We start from the raw sequence: 15568 nt of genomic DNA, 5'->3' as shown, positions 1-15568 counted from the left end.
GGAAGAAAAAAGTAAAGAATCTTTAAGAGCTCCGCTATGTACTTTTTATTACACCATTATGGTTGATACCGCTTTGCGAAATAGTTGGTCACTCCCGGTTATTCAGTCTAATTTTGGGGCTTTTCTCGGCAGAGGATAAAACGGAGGATGCCTACCTATACGACGACCAAAGAGGGATGGTACGCAGTTCCTCGATGGACTCGCGTAAGTTATTCTCTTAACGAGACTGGATACGAGGATTGGCGTTGACCCTAAAGAGGACCCAATCGTCGATATTTCGGCTCGGTTATCGTCCAGAATGTACCGGAAATCATTTTTAATTTCAATTGGTTAGACGACAGCAAAAAGGGTGACTCGGGAGGTGGTCTCAAAGTGGATGTACCGCAGGAACGCAAATCGTCCGCCCCCAATGTAGTGTATCAGGCGCAAGCGGTCGCCGCTTCGCAAGCGCCTCCCGCCCAGCCGGTTAAGCCGCCACCTACAGGACGCCGAGGCTCTCAACTCATCTCTCAAGACAGTCTACCGGGTCAGTATATAATCGGTGATAGTCCCTACTTAGCGCGTAACCTATTAACGAATAAGTATTTGAATGATCGTCCTTGTTGTCCAAACAGAGCTCTACAACAACTCCGAATCGAAGGGACGAGACAGACTAAGAAGCGCCAGTCTTCGTATGCATCGACCGTCTTTACGTTCCGACACCAGCCAAGAAAAAGGTAAACCCTTTTAGTAGCTTTCTAGCCTCACTGGCTCGTAACTAATCCCGCGAACCCGGATTGTCTTAATTCCTTTAAAAAATAAGAGATAACTTGGGTGAAGGGTGTGAAAGCAAACTGTGAACAGCGGGTTTTCAGGGACTCCACTGTTTCTCTCTCTCTTTTTGCCAAGGCTCGACGCCTTCCTTGATAGCGCCCCCTGGTGAGCAGCTCGAGCAGCGGAGATTTAGCACGATAGTCAAAAAGAAACTCTCTCGAACTCTTAGCCTCAAATCTTCCGAAAAGGACAAGAGGTCAATGTCCTTGGGTATGGGACGCTACGTCCAAAAGAAAACGGACACTAACCAAGTTTTCTTAAATTTTTGTTGGCATTCATGCAAGTTATTGGCCACCCCATCGTCCACTCACCACTTACCATTATTTTTATTAACTCAACCTTCAACCTAATCGGACATTGTGTCTTAGTTTCCAGTCCATTTATGTCGAAGGTCTTTGAAAGCACCCTTTTTTGCACAAGACTTCGCTAGTTCACTTTCCCAATGACGCATGTACCAAAGTTACCAAATCACCCGTTACTTAGCCCATAGAGAAATCGTTTCGATATCATGTACCACCGTTTGGCTCTTTCCCGAGTGTCCTCACGCCACTGCGCATTCATCATTCCTCTTTCTGGTATTTCTACAACCAATCACGGCGTGTCCATTGGAGTGTACCCACCTCCCCCCTTTACCGAAAAAAAGAAATCACAATGAATGGTATTATATTTTTCCGTGATAGAAGTCCATCCTCTTTCAACCTTGTCGCGGGTACTGGTATAGTTTTGATTGCCGAAAACCATTTTGTACCCCTCCCCCCATTGCGTGGTTTAATTCTATGTTAATTACCGTAATACGCGCCTAAAAGTGATAAGTCATTACTCGATTTCAAGAATGTATTTCTTGGAATCCTAGTTCCTGGTCTCGGAACCGGGGGAGTGTCAGCGGGAGGAGGAGGCGGCGGTGGTGGTTCCAACGAACGCTGGAACGCTCATTACAATCAGAGTCCGGATTTGACGCCGGACAGCGAGTCTGCCAGTCAAGAGGACGACGAAGGTCGAAATGACCCTCACGGACCCGGTCAGATCGTCAGGAAGAAATTCGCCGAAAGTCCCACCGATGGAGAACCTAAAGGTACACGGCCATTTGTGGAAAAGTGAAAAAAAAAACTTATAATTTCGTAACGCGTTTAGATTTTCGACGTCTGGGCGAGATTAAATTAGGTTTCTTAATGACTAAAGGTCAACTCGAAGTGGACATAGTTGCCGGACGGGGCTTAAAAATGACGCCTGGTGGTCAACTCCCTGGTATTTTCCGCTTCATCCAACACTCTTTCTCGTTTCCTTCAATGGTTTCTTCAATTTCAGATACCTACGTCAAAACGTATCTACGCGAGGGAGACCGCAAGCTGCAGAAAAAAAAAACTAGAGTAGTTAGACATTCAACCGAGCCGCAGTATCGGCAAACGCTCAAGTACAATGGCTCTGACGTCTTGGGAAGAATACTTCTGGTAAATATGATGCAATCCTCGAAATAAAACAATTCCACTTCCTAGGTTTTATAAACAGACTAAAGACTATTGTAAATTCCGGTCATGGCAGACGAAACGTTTTTAACACATTACCACCCTCTTTAGTTTCGTTTCTGAGTCACTATTTATTAGACTAGAGTCCCTGGAGCTTTTAATAATAATCAGCTAGGCTAATACCCAAGGCACCACCTTAGGCCCAAGCCATCTAGCGACTTTTAATGCCTTAAACAGGTGGACGGGTTACCTGTGTACTCCTGCCTAATCATTTGAGGCCTCCAAAGGTATCCCAAAACGGGTTTTCTAGTTCCGGCACGTTCGCCATAATCGCCATAACAGGATGGGATCGGCTCAAAGCCACCGAATTTTTCATTAAAAGCAAATAGGCGTATTTTAAGGAGAACCTTGTTAATGTTTAGCAAATGCTCTGGCACTAATTAGGGTAAGGAACCCCTAACCGTAGCGTATTGTTAGAGTAATGCTCAAATAAATTTCCTCGAACCTGAGGAAGAGCCAGCACGCTTCGAAACATCGGTCTCACAAATGAAAAGTAATTTCTAAAGTGTTACTTAAATTCCAATTTTCTATAATTTTTATAAAGCTATTAAGGGTCTAAATTGGAAATGTGCTACGTACATATTATAAATTATTATCTATTTAACAAAATAAAACAAACCCCAACCATTTATCTCTCTTCATTCTCGTAACAAAAATTAAAACCCTGCAAGTTGGAGATTATTTTAAAAAGTTGTTATTAAAGTGTTAATCAAACAAGTTGGCAAGCAAAAATATACCTCTCCTCGGAAGAGTTTCTAATTTCTTGTATCCGTGGTTCTGTGGTAGAACGCTCACCTGTCGTGCAGGAGGGCTCGGGTTCGAATCCCACCCGATACTAACGCAAATTAATAAAAGAATATAAAACATCCTATGACAAAAAGAGGGCGCTTTTGGAAAAACCTTTTCCCTAATTCTAAGAAACTGCGTACGCAGTGATTACACTTTGCACCGAAAATGCGTACGCGTTCGCAGCAAAGACACACAGACCCACAGACAGACACGGTGATTGTGAAACCCCTCCTAGGGAACAAAGTCCCCTCGCAGAGGTAAAAATTGGTCATAGTATTCGTAGTTTTATCCCCCAAAAAAATCATTATATCATAAAGCAAACAACAGGGAAACTTATCCAAAAATGACAATCAATCGTGATATTAATAATTTTTTTGTTCAGGTGATGATTTGGGAGAGGCAGAAAGGTTTCGAACATAACCAATCGTTGGGCGCGGCTGAAATCCAATTGGACCGTTTGGATTTGACCAAATTAACCGTGGGCTGGTACAGACTGTACCCCTTGGCCCAAACCGACACCGAATCGAATGAATCCGCTTGATGGGAATGTCAACTAACAAACGCGAACAAATATTATTCTTCGCCAAAGGTCGTCGCCGATCTCCGGATGCGGCTCAAATTCCAAAATCAGAACAAACAAGATGGCGAAATGATTCTACGTAAAACCAAAATATTGCTCATTTTCAAAACGCGAGCGAAACGAGGTAAGAGAATTATTCCGAACAAAAATGGAAAACCAGTCACGTAAACGGGAATTTTCTCTCTCCGCCCGTTTCGAAACATATCAATCGTTTGAAATTTAGGCGCGAAATTTGAAACCGCGGTAGTCACGTGTTTAATATGATATTCCTCTATCGAAAACGTTGTTCTCTATAATGTTATTAAACACGTATATGGTCTCTATTTTTATACTGGCAAATTTGGAAGCTACGATAACGAAAGAAGTGTATAGTACGTTAGAATTAAGTTCAAACCAAATATAACACGACTTCTATCGCAAACTCGTAATAATCGTAGGTCGTTGTGGTCCGAGGAGGCAATTTTATAACTCTATAATTTAATTTTTCCTATTGTCGGTCACTTAACTAGCTCGCTTAGTTATGATTTCGGTTATCACGGCCTTCGAACAGACGCGGCACGGAAAGACTAAAAGTTTGAGAAAAAGAATACTTGAATTTCAGTATAAAATTGTGGTTTGGGAGAAACTGAGATACAAAAAAATATTGAATATTGTCAAATCTCGTAAAAATATTATGCACCTGAACTTAAATATGCACAAATCACTTAAGTATTTCAAAAAAACTTCGCGAATAAGTTCTAATTAAATCCTATTTCAGGATGGGAGTGCCTTTCCAATTTAGTATACTAAAAGACAATTTAAGTAGCGATTGTTATTAGCCTCTTCAATTATTACTATTCAGCGCAATTCGCGAAAGCAACTGCTGCTCGAAAAGCTATTCTCCAAAATTTAGGCTCTTCATTTTTAATTAATTTTCATTTACATTTGAATTGGGGCCCGTTATTCACTATGGGAAAAGGATAAAAACGTTTACTAATAGTGATCAGAAATACACGAATTGGAATTATCAGCGACAGCGTTACATTTTCTTCCGGTCACAGGGCCCAAGTGGAAGTTACAAACAAAAACGCTTCGTAAATTTCAGATTATGTATTCGGAACGCATAGATGGAGCCAGGGGTGAGGGGTGAATATCCAATTGGAGCACGCTCCTTGTTTGGTCAGCCAATGTCGTCAGTTAGTCAAAATAACACAGATAGGAGTAATGTAGAATTGACGTCATACCCAGAAAGATAAGCGTTTACCGTGAAAAAAAAGCAACTTATTATCAAGCGGCAGTTCTGCATCCGCTCTCTGTGACGACGAAGCAAAGGGCACGTAATTACTTAGTCTGAAGTTCAGTGGCGTAGACAAGGGGGGCTTTCCGGGTCCAGACCCCCCCTTGGGCCTACCTTTGACTGTACTAAATTCCCACCCCCTTCTGGGCCCCCCTCGTGAAATTCACATACTTCGACCCCCCCTCTACGAATTTCTGGCTACGCCACTGCTAAAGTTCACCAAACGTTGAGGTTCTCAGTAAAAATTTAATATCCAGAAGACTGTGAACTATTACACTTATGTAAAAATAATAGGTGTTTCCATAAAATAAAACAAAAAAATTAAAGTTTAAAATGTTTTTCTCTGCGTCACGAGCCTAAGCTCGCACGTGGACTTCTAATTCCTACAACGTGACGTCCTGTATTTTATAGAAACACCTATTAAGGGGAAAGTGTTCGTTTGGTGCATTTATCAACCCAATATAGGCTTCGAGGTTAGGAAATATAGCGCCATCTGCCTTAATATCCATCAACTAAATATGTGAAGAAATAGCAGACGACTTTTGAAGTATTTCGATTGAAATTTCAGCTGTTGTGCAGAGGGAGAATTTTGATCGAGCAGACAGCTTTCATATATTCAATTCAAAACTCGGTAGGTAGGCGTCGATACTTATGACCAAAATTTAAACTACGCACGAAGCCTATAAAGCAGCGGACGATTCCAAATAGCAATCAGACTAATTATAAGCGTTTATTTCCTGTTAACACCGATCAGAAACCAAATACATCGATTTCTTAGCGTCAGTGGCTTAGCCAGCGGGGAACCAAGTCTTTTCTGGGCCCCTGATCCAAAATCCTGGCTACACAACTAAGACTTGGGGAGAATGACATTGTATCCTTGGAATTACTATATTGAGTCGATCAGCGCGCGTCATGGGGTGCCCCAAAATTATAAGAAGGAATTCTTCTCTTGAGTAGAGTTCTTCGTCAGTATTTTACCTCCGTGAGATCTCGCCTAAAATAGTCAAATGTAAAAAGATTCTTCTAAAGATGGCGGCTTACGAGAATGCCACGAACTTAAATATCATTTTTACACAATTTCACGACAATATAACGGAAGAAAACATTTGATTTATAATTTAAAAGGAATATTTCATCGGAAATTAACTTACCATTCTGAATTCTCTGAATATTAGCTGCCATTTTTATTTATAATTACCACCCCTTTTTGACCAAGTGAGAGCTCGTGAGAAGAGATTACGTCACTTCCAGTGAGAAGGACCGTCAAAATTTTGAGAAGTGAGAATTCTCACTATCAACGGAAGAATTCTTAGAATTTGGACGCAGCCCAAGTCTAGGTTCCCCAAGGCACGAGGGGGGGGGGACGTCACCGGAGGGAGCGTGCTTCAATCGCGTCGGAAGCTGAAAGGATTAAGGCTAGTTCCCACTTGGCGAATTTTCGAGACGAATAAAATTTTCGCGCGATGAAAAAAGACGCAGTTTTTCGGTCGCTGGGGAAGCGGTTCTCACTTTAGCGCGAATATTTAAAAACGCTGAAAACAACTCGCGCGGGTTTTTAGTAATGTTTTAGGCCTAACGTAAAACATCAGTTCAAAATGAACCAAATGGATGTTCCTGTTGATAATTTCAATAAATAAACGATTATATTCGAGAGATAATTACTTTTACTTCAGTATCTTGGTCAAGTTGGCTGAGCCGCTTTTTTAAAGACCTAGGCTTAATAAGTGACGGACGGGAGCGGAATAGATCGAGGGAACGCGTTTTCTGATTGGCTGAAGCTTTTTATCGCCAAGGTGTGGACGTCAAAAAATAGAACATTCGCTAGATACCGCGGAGACGCGGCTTTAGCCGCGAATTTGAAAAAAATCGCAAATTTTATTCGCGAGCGTCAATTTTCACCGCGAAATTTTTCGCTAAGTGGGAACTAGGCTTTAGGAAAGCCTCTTGCCATTGAGAACCACTTAAAACCCAATTTTCAAATTTAATATTTGGTTTTATTTGATGGGATGAACATCTTTAACAGGAACAAAAAAATCTCTCACCGTTTTGGTGTCTAAATAGAGATGCTTTAATTAAATCTTTAGAGAATGGCTCTAGAGTCTAGAAACTAAGCCATGGCTTTTTTTCCGTTTTAATTTCGAGCCTGTATTGTTGTCTAGTGTTGCAAGGTGTTGTTGGCAAATGGTGCAGTTAATGATATTCCATATTGAGAATATCATCTTATAAAATATATATTACGTTTTCAGGACCTTAATGAGAAACAATCTTGATAAAACATTGTTTGTTTTGGCGTGTTTCAGATAACGTTGTTTATTTGCTTTGAAAAAAATATATTATAAATATAAACTACATATATTTTAAAAGATTATATTGTTATTATTACGTCGTGATAATGTATTAATTTATTCGTCCCACTTTAATAATTGTAAATAATATTGTAAATTATTATTGTGACTCGCATTATACATTGTGTATATTCTTGTAAAAATGTGCGTTGTCATCATAATTGATATGGCAAAATACCTTCACATCTCCAAAGAGTGTATAGAACTAGGTGAACAAGAGATAAAACGGACGCCTGGTTTCAGTCAACTATATAAGAGCCACAGGGAGGGGAACTCCAAAAATGGGACCCTTAAAAACAGTACCGCAGCGCCATTACGGGATTCGTCCGCGGCTTTAGTACAGCCTCGTTTAATGAGAGTATTCGCGACCGAATCGAGTCTATAGTCAGTTGCAGGCTAAGAAAGACAAAATATATAGTACAGTCGGCGCAAGGATACCTCAGACCATTTCCGGCCAATCGACCGCGTGAAATTTGAAAGAGCAGACGACTTTTGAATGTATAATCTTCCACTAAGCTAGAGGAAAAAACGTGAAATAGTTGATTCACCATCAAAGTTTAAATGAGACTATATTTTAGAACTTCAAATTGCCAAATTATATTATAAATGTAATTTATGTTTATTAATGTAATATTATAACCCAAAAATGTCGTACGGTTGAGGGGTCTCGTGTTCGGAGTGCCTTCCCCCTGTGGCTCTTATAATATTGACCCAAGCCACCCGTCCCTTTTATCCGTGGTTCACGTACTCCTATTTACTCCTGGATATCTCGACGTGTTGAAAGTGAAAAAAGATATAATAAAAATGAAGTTTTGTTTAAAATTTGATATTACTTTTTTTTACAGTTGACATTTTTTTAACCACCGTCATGCATCAGATTTATAGCCCGGTGTACCGGTAAGATTGAAACCACACCACCGGAGGTCCGTCATCATAATGCCCTACGCCAGCGTCCGCAAGCCCTGACAGGTGACAAAACCAGCATGGGTAGCAGAACCCCACTACTGATGGCCGCACCCTCGACGCAATTTATTTATTAATTATTACAGATTCCTATGCAGTCTAATTTTAACACTTTACATGGTTAGGAATATAATAAGCGCGGTACCCTTTCAGCCTTAATGCTGTGTGTACATCGGCGGACAATTGAATCCGCGTCCGGCCTGCGAAGTTATGCGTTTCTTTTTGAGGGATTCTTTTATCGTAAGACAGATATTGTAAACTTCTGGTTTTACATATACTAGAAAATAGTGCATAGTTGAAAACGTTTACTTTAAATAATATTAGATCTTTACGAAGCGAATAATTAATTAATAATTGAAATTTCTTATTCGTAAAACTTAGAAGAAAAAAAACTCTTCGAATATTTAACAAATCTTTAAAATGATGACACTTCTTTAAGGCTGTGCGAGTATACGAACATCATCGATTACTTTTTTGAGATCGAGTACTCGAACTCGACCTCGAATAAGTAATTGGAAAATTATCGAGTACCAAAAAATGGCAAAGTTGGGTAGCCGATTACTTGAATAAACTGCTCGAAGTTCAAAGAGGGGTTTGAAACTTTTCGGGGTGGCAACAAACGGTACCTACATGACGTACAAACCACAAATGCTTTGAATGGCCTTGGGGATGGATCACGGTTTTTAATACGTATTGCGCATGCGCGGGTTTTGTCCAAACAATATTATTAAGTTTTGGTTTGGAGTGTCACGAGTTCGGATGTCCGCCGGCGTTAGGACTTAGGAGTCTTAACTTCCTAAGCAATATACGAAAAGACGGTACATTAAAAAATTTATATTGTATTTTTATTTTACTATTAATTACTATAATTAGTCTAGTAGCCTAGTATACTAGTCTTTTATATCCCACTAGTCACAATTAGGTTAGTTATGAAAAGTTCTCATTTTCAATTTAATTTCCAAATTACTTGAATACAACCAGCTCTTAATCAAGTACTCGATAACATATTACTCGAGGTTTTCTTCTGAATTACTTGACTCGAATAAGAGAAAGTTCCCCCTTAATCAAGTACTCGATTACTCGACTCGACATCAATATTACTCGACTCGAATACGCGATGAAAAAATTCGAACTCGATTGCCTAAAACCACTACTCGCACAGCCCTACACTTCTTTCCTAGCGTTATAAAACCCCCAAAATGTAATTTGTGAATTCAGTGGTGAATTGGCTCTGGGTTCTTTTACCACAATTACTTTAAGCCTTTTGTCCAGCTTCATTTAACTTTCGTTTTTAAGAAGGACTGGTGTTTTCATAAAATCCGGCTATGTTGTTTTCCCCCCGACAAAAATTGCCCCCTCAGTCTTTGATGGGAGTTCAGTTCAGTACGTTCCAGTTTGAAAACCGTCGACCGTGCTACTCGCACGAATGTACGTCAACAAGCTGGCAAACATGTTTTCCGAAAAATGAATAAAAACCAAAGACTACAGACAGTTACAAGTCCCTTCCTAAAGTATATCACCTCCTAGGCTGTTCTTTGATGGGGATTTTATGCAATTTCGCATCTCTCTGATGTCAGGACCTACGCGTACCATTTTCGGCATAAACAATATCTGTGGTTGGTGTTGATGTCATTCGATGATTATAAAATAAAATAAAATGAACCAAAAATATAAATATAAAATGTCACAAGATAGTCAGAAAGTCTTAGCACGTATAACTTGTAAAAGGGACAATGACGTAATAGCAGCAAGAAAACCAAAATGAATTGGAAGTACCTAGAGATATTGAACATCAGAAATTTTAACTCAACCCTCGCGTACTTTTGATCAAAAGCTCGTCTACTTTTCATTTTTCGAAACACTCTCTCAGACAGACGATCGCCATTAAAAAGAGGAAGAATTTTTGCTCTTAGTAGCTAGTTGCTAGTTGTTGCCCCATATTGTGCGCTGCTTAGTGTTTTGTTACGGAAGTAATCACTAAAGACCTCGTTGGTCTTTAAAAGCATTCAGTTTCAAAGAATCTTGTCGCGTGGTAGGACGTAAAGCGTTCATATTCATTGGAAAGAAAATGAAGGACATTCACTCGGATAAAAAAGCCTTTCCAGAAAATGTATTTAACAGAACACCGATTAGTGCTCAGAATGAAGATTTTGGAGAATTTGTCCTCGGGGAAACTGTCTAGTCCCACGTAAAATACGTATTTATATGCTTTAAAAAAGAGCAAAGGAGATATGTAGGAGTCAAGGCTTAATATTGACTAGGAGCCGAGTCTAGTTTAACACATTGCGAGCGAATTCTCCACGCCCGCTTATATGAGAATTATTAGATCCACCATAGTATTCCTTAGTCATTCCAATTGTATACGTATAGTTTCCTATTATTAGCAGTACCAATCATTTTAATGTCACAGAAGGAATTAAATTGTTGGCCGTAATGTAATTCAGACAAAACTTTGATAATCTTGGAGTCACGATTTTTGTTAAAATTTTACAAAGTATCGCTGATAGGTATTAGACAATCTACATTACTACATGTCCCCCTAAATGTTTTAGAGGGGTGGCGCTTAGCCCCAGTGGCGTAACTAGGAACTCCGCCCCCCCCCGCGAAAAACGACTCTAGGGCCTTTTAAATAGCACCGATTTTAATCATAAACGTTTGGGGGCCCCCTAGTTCTCGGGGGGCCCCCGCGGCGCGGGGTCTGCGGGGTGCTATTTACGCCATTGCTTAGCCCTCATCTATTAAAGAAAGAAATTAACGGTGTTTTCTGTGGTGTTTCGTGGGTTTCCAAAATGTTCAACTTTTGAAGTTATTTTAAAAATGGTCTGAAATATCACTCGCTGTGAGGGTACTTGGACTCTCGAGGACATACATCGGTAAGTGGACTCTTAATGGTGCTTAGATTCTTGAGGAAACAATACTCATGTGGTATTTGTGTGGTTCAACCTGTGAAAACACCCGAGGGTATTTGTGCGGTTCAGCCTTGTAGTCTTTTTAACACTGTGGGTCTGAGCTCTGGTGGTCTGGTGTGGAAGACTTGAAAGGTCTGGTGTTTAAGTCACGAACGACCTGACGGTGGCACAGGAGCCGTTACGTGACAAGGTAGGCTACAATTACAAAGCCTCGTCCGTTCAAGGTTTAACTTCACGACTAAAGCACGAACTCAGCGTCGGGGAGAGAAGAGCCCTTGGTCAGTCAGTCAGGACGCGGGAATCACCGTGTCTTTCTTCTTGTGCACTTATTGGTACTTCTTTTTTCCAAAGTCGTTGTGACATTACATCTCTTCGGACCTAGGTTCAGCATTTTCAAAACGATGACTCACCACCACCCACACTTCGCACAATTGCTCAACTGTCAAAGTTTGTTTGACAAATGCCGATAGAGTATCTATCTCCATAAAAAAACACCTATAGAAATACAGCACTATGGGCAGCACCCCTATACGCAACGCTTACACAAATATAAGTAATAAACATCTGCTGGCAAAGTCGACAAACCTTAATACTTTCTTTGACAATTCGCCAGTTTAAAATCTATGAAGCGGTTTCTTATTGAACGATTTTCCCAATTTCCGGTATGACGTTGCGCTGCTTGATAGATTGAAAACATTTCAAGCTGCTGGGGGAGCCGGTTCATTTGTAGCGTGACGTCACAAAGTTAAGGAAATTAATGGCGTCGAACCGATTGCGGGAGTACAGAAAAGCGAGCAGTAGCTCTTGACGTAACGCTGCAAACGATATGCAACGGTTCAGATACCACTGCTTTGGCGGTGCACGGGGTATATAAATACAACAATCTGATGCAGGTCCGATTCGATTACTCTTACTGAACGCAGCCCTTCTTGAATGATTTCTACACTTGTTGTAAATTTTGTAAAATATCGTCTGTTGAGGCTTCTGCAGCTACGTGACCATTGATCAACGAAATAATGGGTACGTTCAGTTGCTCTAAAAAAAGCCATCGATGCGAGTTTTTTATTTTCGGTTTTGTCGTCACGATGCTCATCGATGGCGCATCGAGGAGCCGATGCGACCGATGCCCATCGGTGTTTTTGTTGTTTTTCCGAAGCTCGCGGTCGCGAAGCACGTGGAGAATATGGCTTCAACAATGGAAATGAATAATGTCATCCGTACCCTACGTAATATTTGATGTCATCGAATCTCAAATGGCGATTATGCCGTCGTACAATTAGCTCTACGTCTGATAAACCGACGGCCATTATTTTAGTAAACAAACCGGTTTGAACAACCTAGGCTTAGGAGCTAAAATGAACTACAATTTACTGGCTAGTGCTGTTAATGCAATTAACATGCAAATTAATAAAGTTTTGGGAGACTCAGGTTCTAAAATAATTTTGCATTAAGAATATTTATCGGGTTTAAAATCAGACCCAAAAACTTAAACGGTGAATTTGAAAAACGGGTAGTACGTTTATGACTTGGGTATTTAATTATAAAACATGTTACCTAAGTTTTTGTGCTTTTTTAATTTAAAAAGAAGTTGAAAAGTGTTTTCTACTGAAAATCTATATTTATTTAGTAAAAATGGTAAAAATTTGTGCTTTTACGCATTGCCATAACTTTTCATCATTTAGATAATTATTCATTCTTATTTAAAATCTTTATTTAACTATAGGTTTCCCATTGATAAAGTATTGTAGGTTTAGACCTACAATACTTTCTCAATGGATAATTGCTATAAATCTCGAAAACTGTACACCTTCAAATCAAGATTTCATTTTCATGATCACTTTTAAGAACGGGATATACAGATTTTCAACGGAAAAAGGTTGCTAACGCAAAACGCCATTCCAACTCAGGTTTTGTTTCCAAAACATTTAAACAAGTAAAACTAACTAGTCTAAATAATTTTCTTTCTTTAATGTAAAGAAATTACATCAACTTCAAAGGGAAATAGAAAAAACCGGTGATGCTAACCTCTCACAGCCGAAATATTCGCGAGTCACGTCCATAGACATATGAAATAAAATAGACCCCCGGCGAATAGGGTAAGCCCACGGCCAACTTTGATCACGCGCTGTTCGCGCTACGACGGCCAACACATTCGTTGAAATTCTGCGAGCAAGGATTTTCCCCCTATAAACTGTACTATAACGTGTAGGAGTTCAGCGCCACGCTGGGTTTTTATATTGGATTCAATGTAAAAGCTATTCTAAAAATAATAATCCGCTAGGGGCGCTCACGTCATACACATCTTTTGCTCATAGGTTAACACAGAAACGTCAACGAATGAGATGGCCGCTGTAGCGCGAGAGATCAATGTTGGCCGTCGTAAGCCTAACAATCAACATGCAAACAAGAACTAGCAGTTATGAGGTAAATACAGTAAAAAGCGTCATCTGAAATAACAATTCTAAATTAATTCAAATTATCAAAACTTATTTCGCGACATCTACTGATGGCTAAAAGCAACATATAAAAAAGAACTAGCGTGGAATTCGACGTAGGCTTAAAAGAGACGCAAAAAGGTTTGGTATTTACAAGTGCAAAAATGGTCAAAAGTTGCAAGTTTTCGTATTGCCGAAATTAAAAATCAGGCACAAACGTATCTTTTCATAGGTAGGAGTAATTTTAAATATTTTATATTATTATTTATTGGCCTATAATTGACGGATTTTGAAATGACATTTTAGCGCGAAACACTACACAGCCTTCTTTGCGTGCTTTTTTTGCCATAACATGTAGCGGTATTTTCACGCGCAAAATGAATTTTAAAAGCCGTCAATTGTTTTAAACTAAAGGTTTCCCTTCTCTAAACCCGAAACACTCTCAAAATTGATTAATACCGTCAACCGTCAAGGCCGTGCTTAGAGGTCTCGCGGCCCCGGGCGAAATGCATGGGCGAAACTGACAAGTTGTGAGTGTAGCGGCCCTCCGGTATATACATCCCTATGGTAAAATTTTAGCGGCCCTGGGCGACCGCCCGTATCACCACCCCCTAAGCACGGCCCTGTCAACCGTGATAACTGGCATCCATCAGAGAACTATTTTGTTTGTAGTAACCATTTTTTAGAGGCTAATATAGAAATATTCAATGGAAAACGGAGACTTGTACCCAACGCAATGTTGAAGTAGAATCAATTATCCAAATTAATTTTATTTCAAGGGCAATAACTGCTCAGTTACCTTTGTAACTCTTGTTCATGTTACAAAACCTAAGTTCCGAATTCATTTCGTAACAAAACCTAGTAACCTACTTTTTAAGCCTCGGTCAAATATTATTTACATTTTAAATTTATATTTTATTATTTATTTTAATTTCATTTTCATTATCTATTTTAAAATAATATAATTTACGATTTGTCTACCTTTCATTTTCTACGAATTAATATATTTATTTGCATAATTAAAATTAAATTGCACCTTCATCAGATTATCGAATCATTTTCTCGACACTCGTGACCTTTGTGAAATCACGTGGGATTATATAATTTCTAATTTAATCTGGTCACTGATAGAGGGCGCTTTCCGCAGTTTTTACCTCATGCCTGCTAAGTCTTGCTGGCACATGCGCTCCGTGTAAAATCGGGGGTCTACTTTATTTCATATGTCTATGGTCACGTCAGAGTACCTAAAAGATTACAAACACGAACAAGTGATAATTTTTTATTTTATCACCTACTCGACAGGCGTCGCTTAAACGTAGTACCCCAGGAATACGGAACGAACAACTGCCGATTGTTTGCTTGGCATCGCTTCGGTATTAACCACCCGTAGAATATTGTATCTAAAGGTTTAAAGGTTTAAAGGTTTTTATTGCCGTAGTTGAACTACACTCTTTTTGAACAGAGCGGCTCCTTGCGAAGCTCAGCGATAATTTAAAACAACAAAATAAAAAACACATGTAAATAAACTTTGAAAAAATCACAAATATAGCACTGTACTGGAGTAGGGGGGTTACTGACTAGCATTGCAACTCAAGTTTGTCCTTCGCCAAGCTAGTTTTAGTCTGTTCCAGGAGCACAGTATATGGGAGACTACACCATGGTCCCAAGGGTCCTCCTTTAAACCGAGTAGAGATTCCAGGGGTTTTCCTTTATTTGCGACCCTCCAGATGCGAATATCCTCATCTACCTCTGTCTGGTGGCATTCTATCAACACATTCCATATATTTTCCTTGTCTGCCCCACATAGTTTGCATACCGGATTATATGGGCCGAAGTCGGCCTGCCTTTCTCCCGTCAGCAGCGACCCTGTCCTAGCTTGGAAAAGGAGCCCACTGCTATAGCTGTTGTTATAGCAGTTCTCTACACGGGGTTTGC

At 39.8% G+C, this 15568-nt stretch overlaps 1 protein-coding gene across 1 annotated transcript in view; it reads left to right on the top strand.

The window, feature by feature from the left end:
* Positions 1 to 8106, top strand: part of Fife (regulating synaptic membrane exocytosis protein fife) — a 42503-nt gene extending 34397 nt beyond the window's left edge. Inside the window, exons 14-21 of the mRNA XM_090173788.1 lie at positions 133 to 204; positions 335 to 526; positions 615 to 716; positions 889 to 1023; positions 1667 to 1885; positions 1945 to 2058; positions 2119 to 2261; positions 3508 to 8106. Coding sequence (XP_090029914.1) covers positions 133 to 204; positions 335 to 526; positions 615 to 716; positions 889 to 1023; positions 1667 to 1885; positions 1945 to 2058; positions 2119 to 2261; positions 3508 to 3666 — 1136 coding nt within the window. The 3' untranslated portion in view covers positions 3667 to 8106. The remainder of the gene's footprint in view (positions 1 to 132; positions 205 to 334; positions 527 to 614; positions 717 to 888; positions 1024 to 1666; positions 1886 to 1944; positions 2059 to 2118; positions 2262 to 3507) is intronic.
* The last annotated feature ends 7462 nt before the right edge of the window (positions 8107 to 15568 follow it).

This window comes from Leiobunum rupestre, chromosome 4, assembly GCF_980474605.1.
Source record: "Leiobunum rupestre chromosome 4, qqLeiRupe1.1.hap1, whole genome shotgun sequence".
NCBI classification, from domain to species: Eukaryota; Metazoa; Arthropoda; class Arachnida; order Opiliones; family Sclerosomatidae; genus Leiobunum; species Leiobunum rupestre.
Note: the sequence above shows the minus strand (reverse complement) of the source record. Positions and strands in the feature narration are given on the sequence as shown.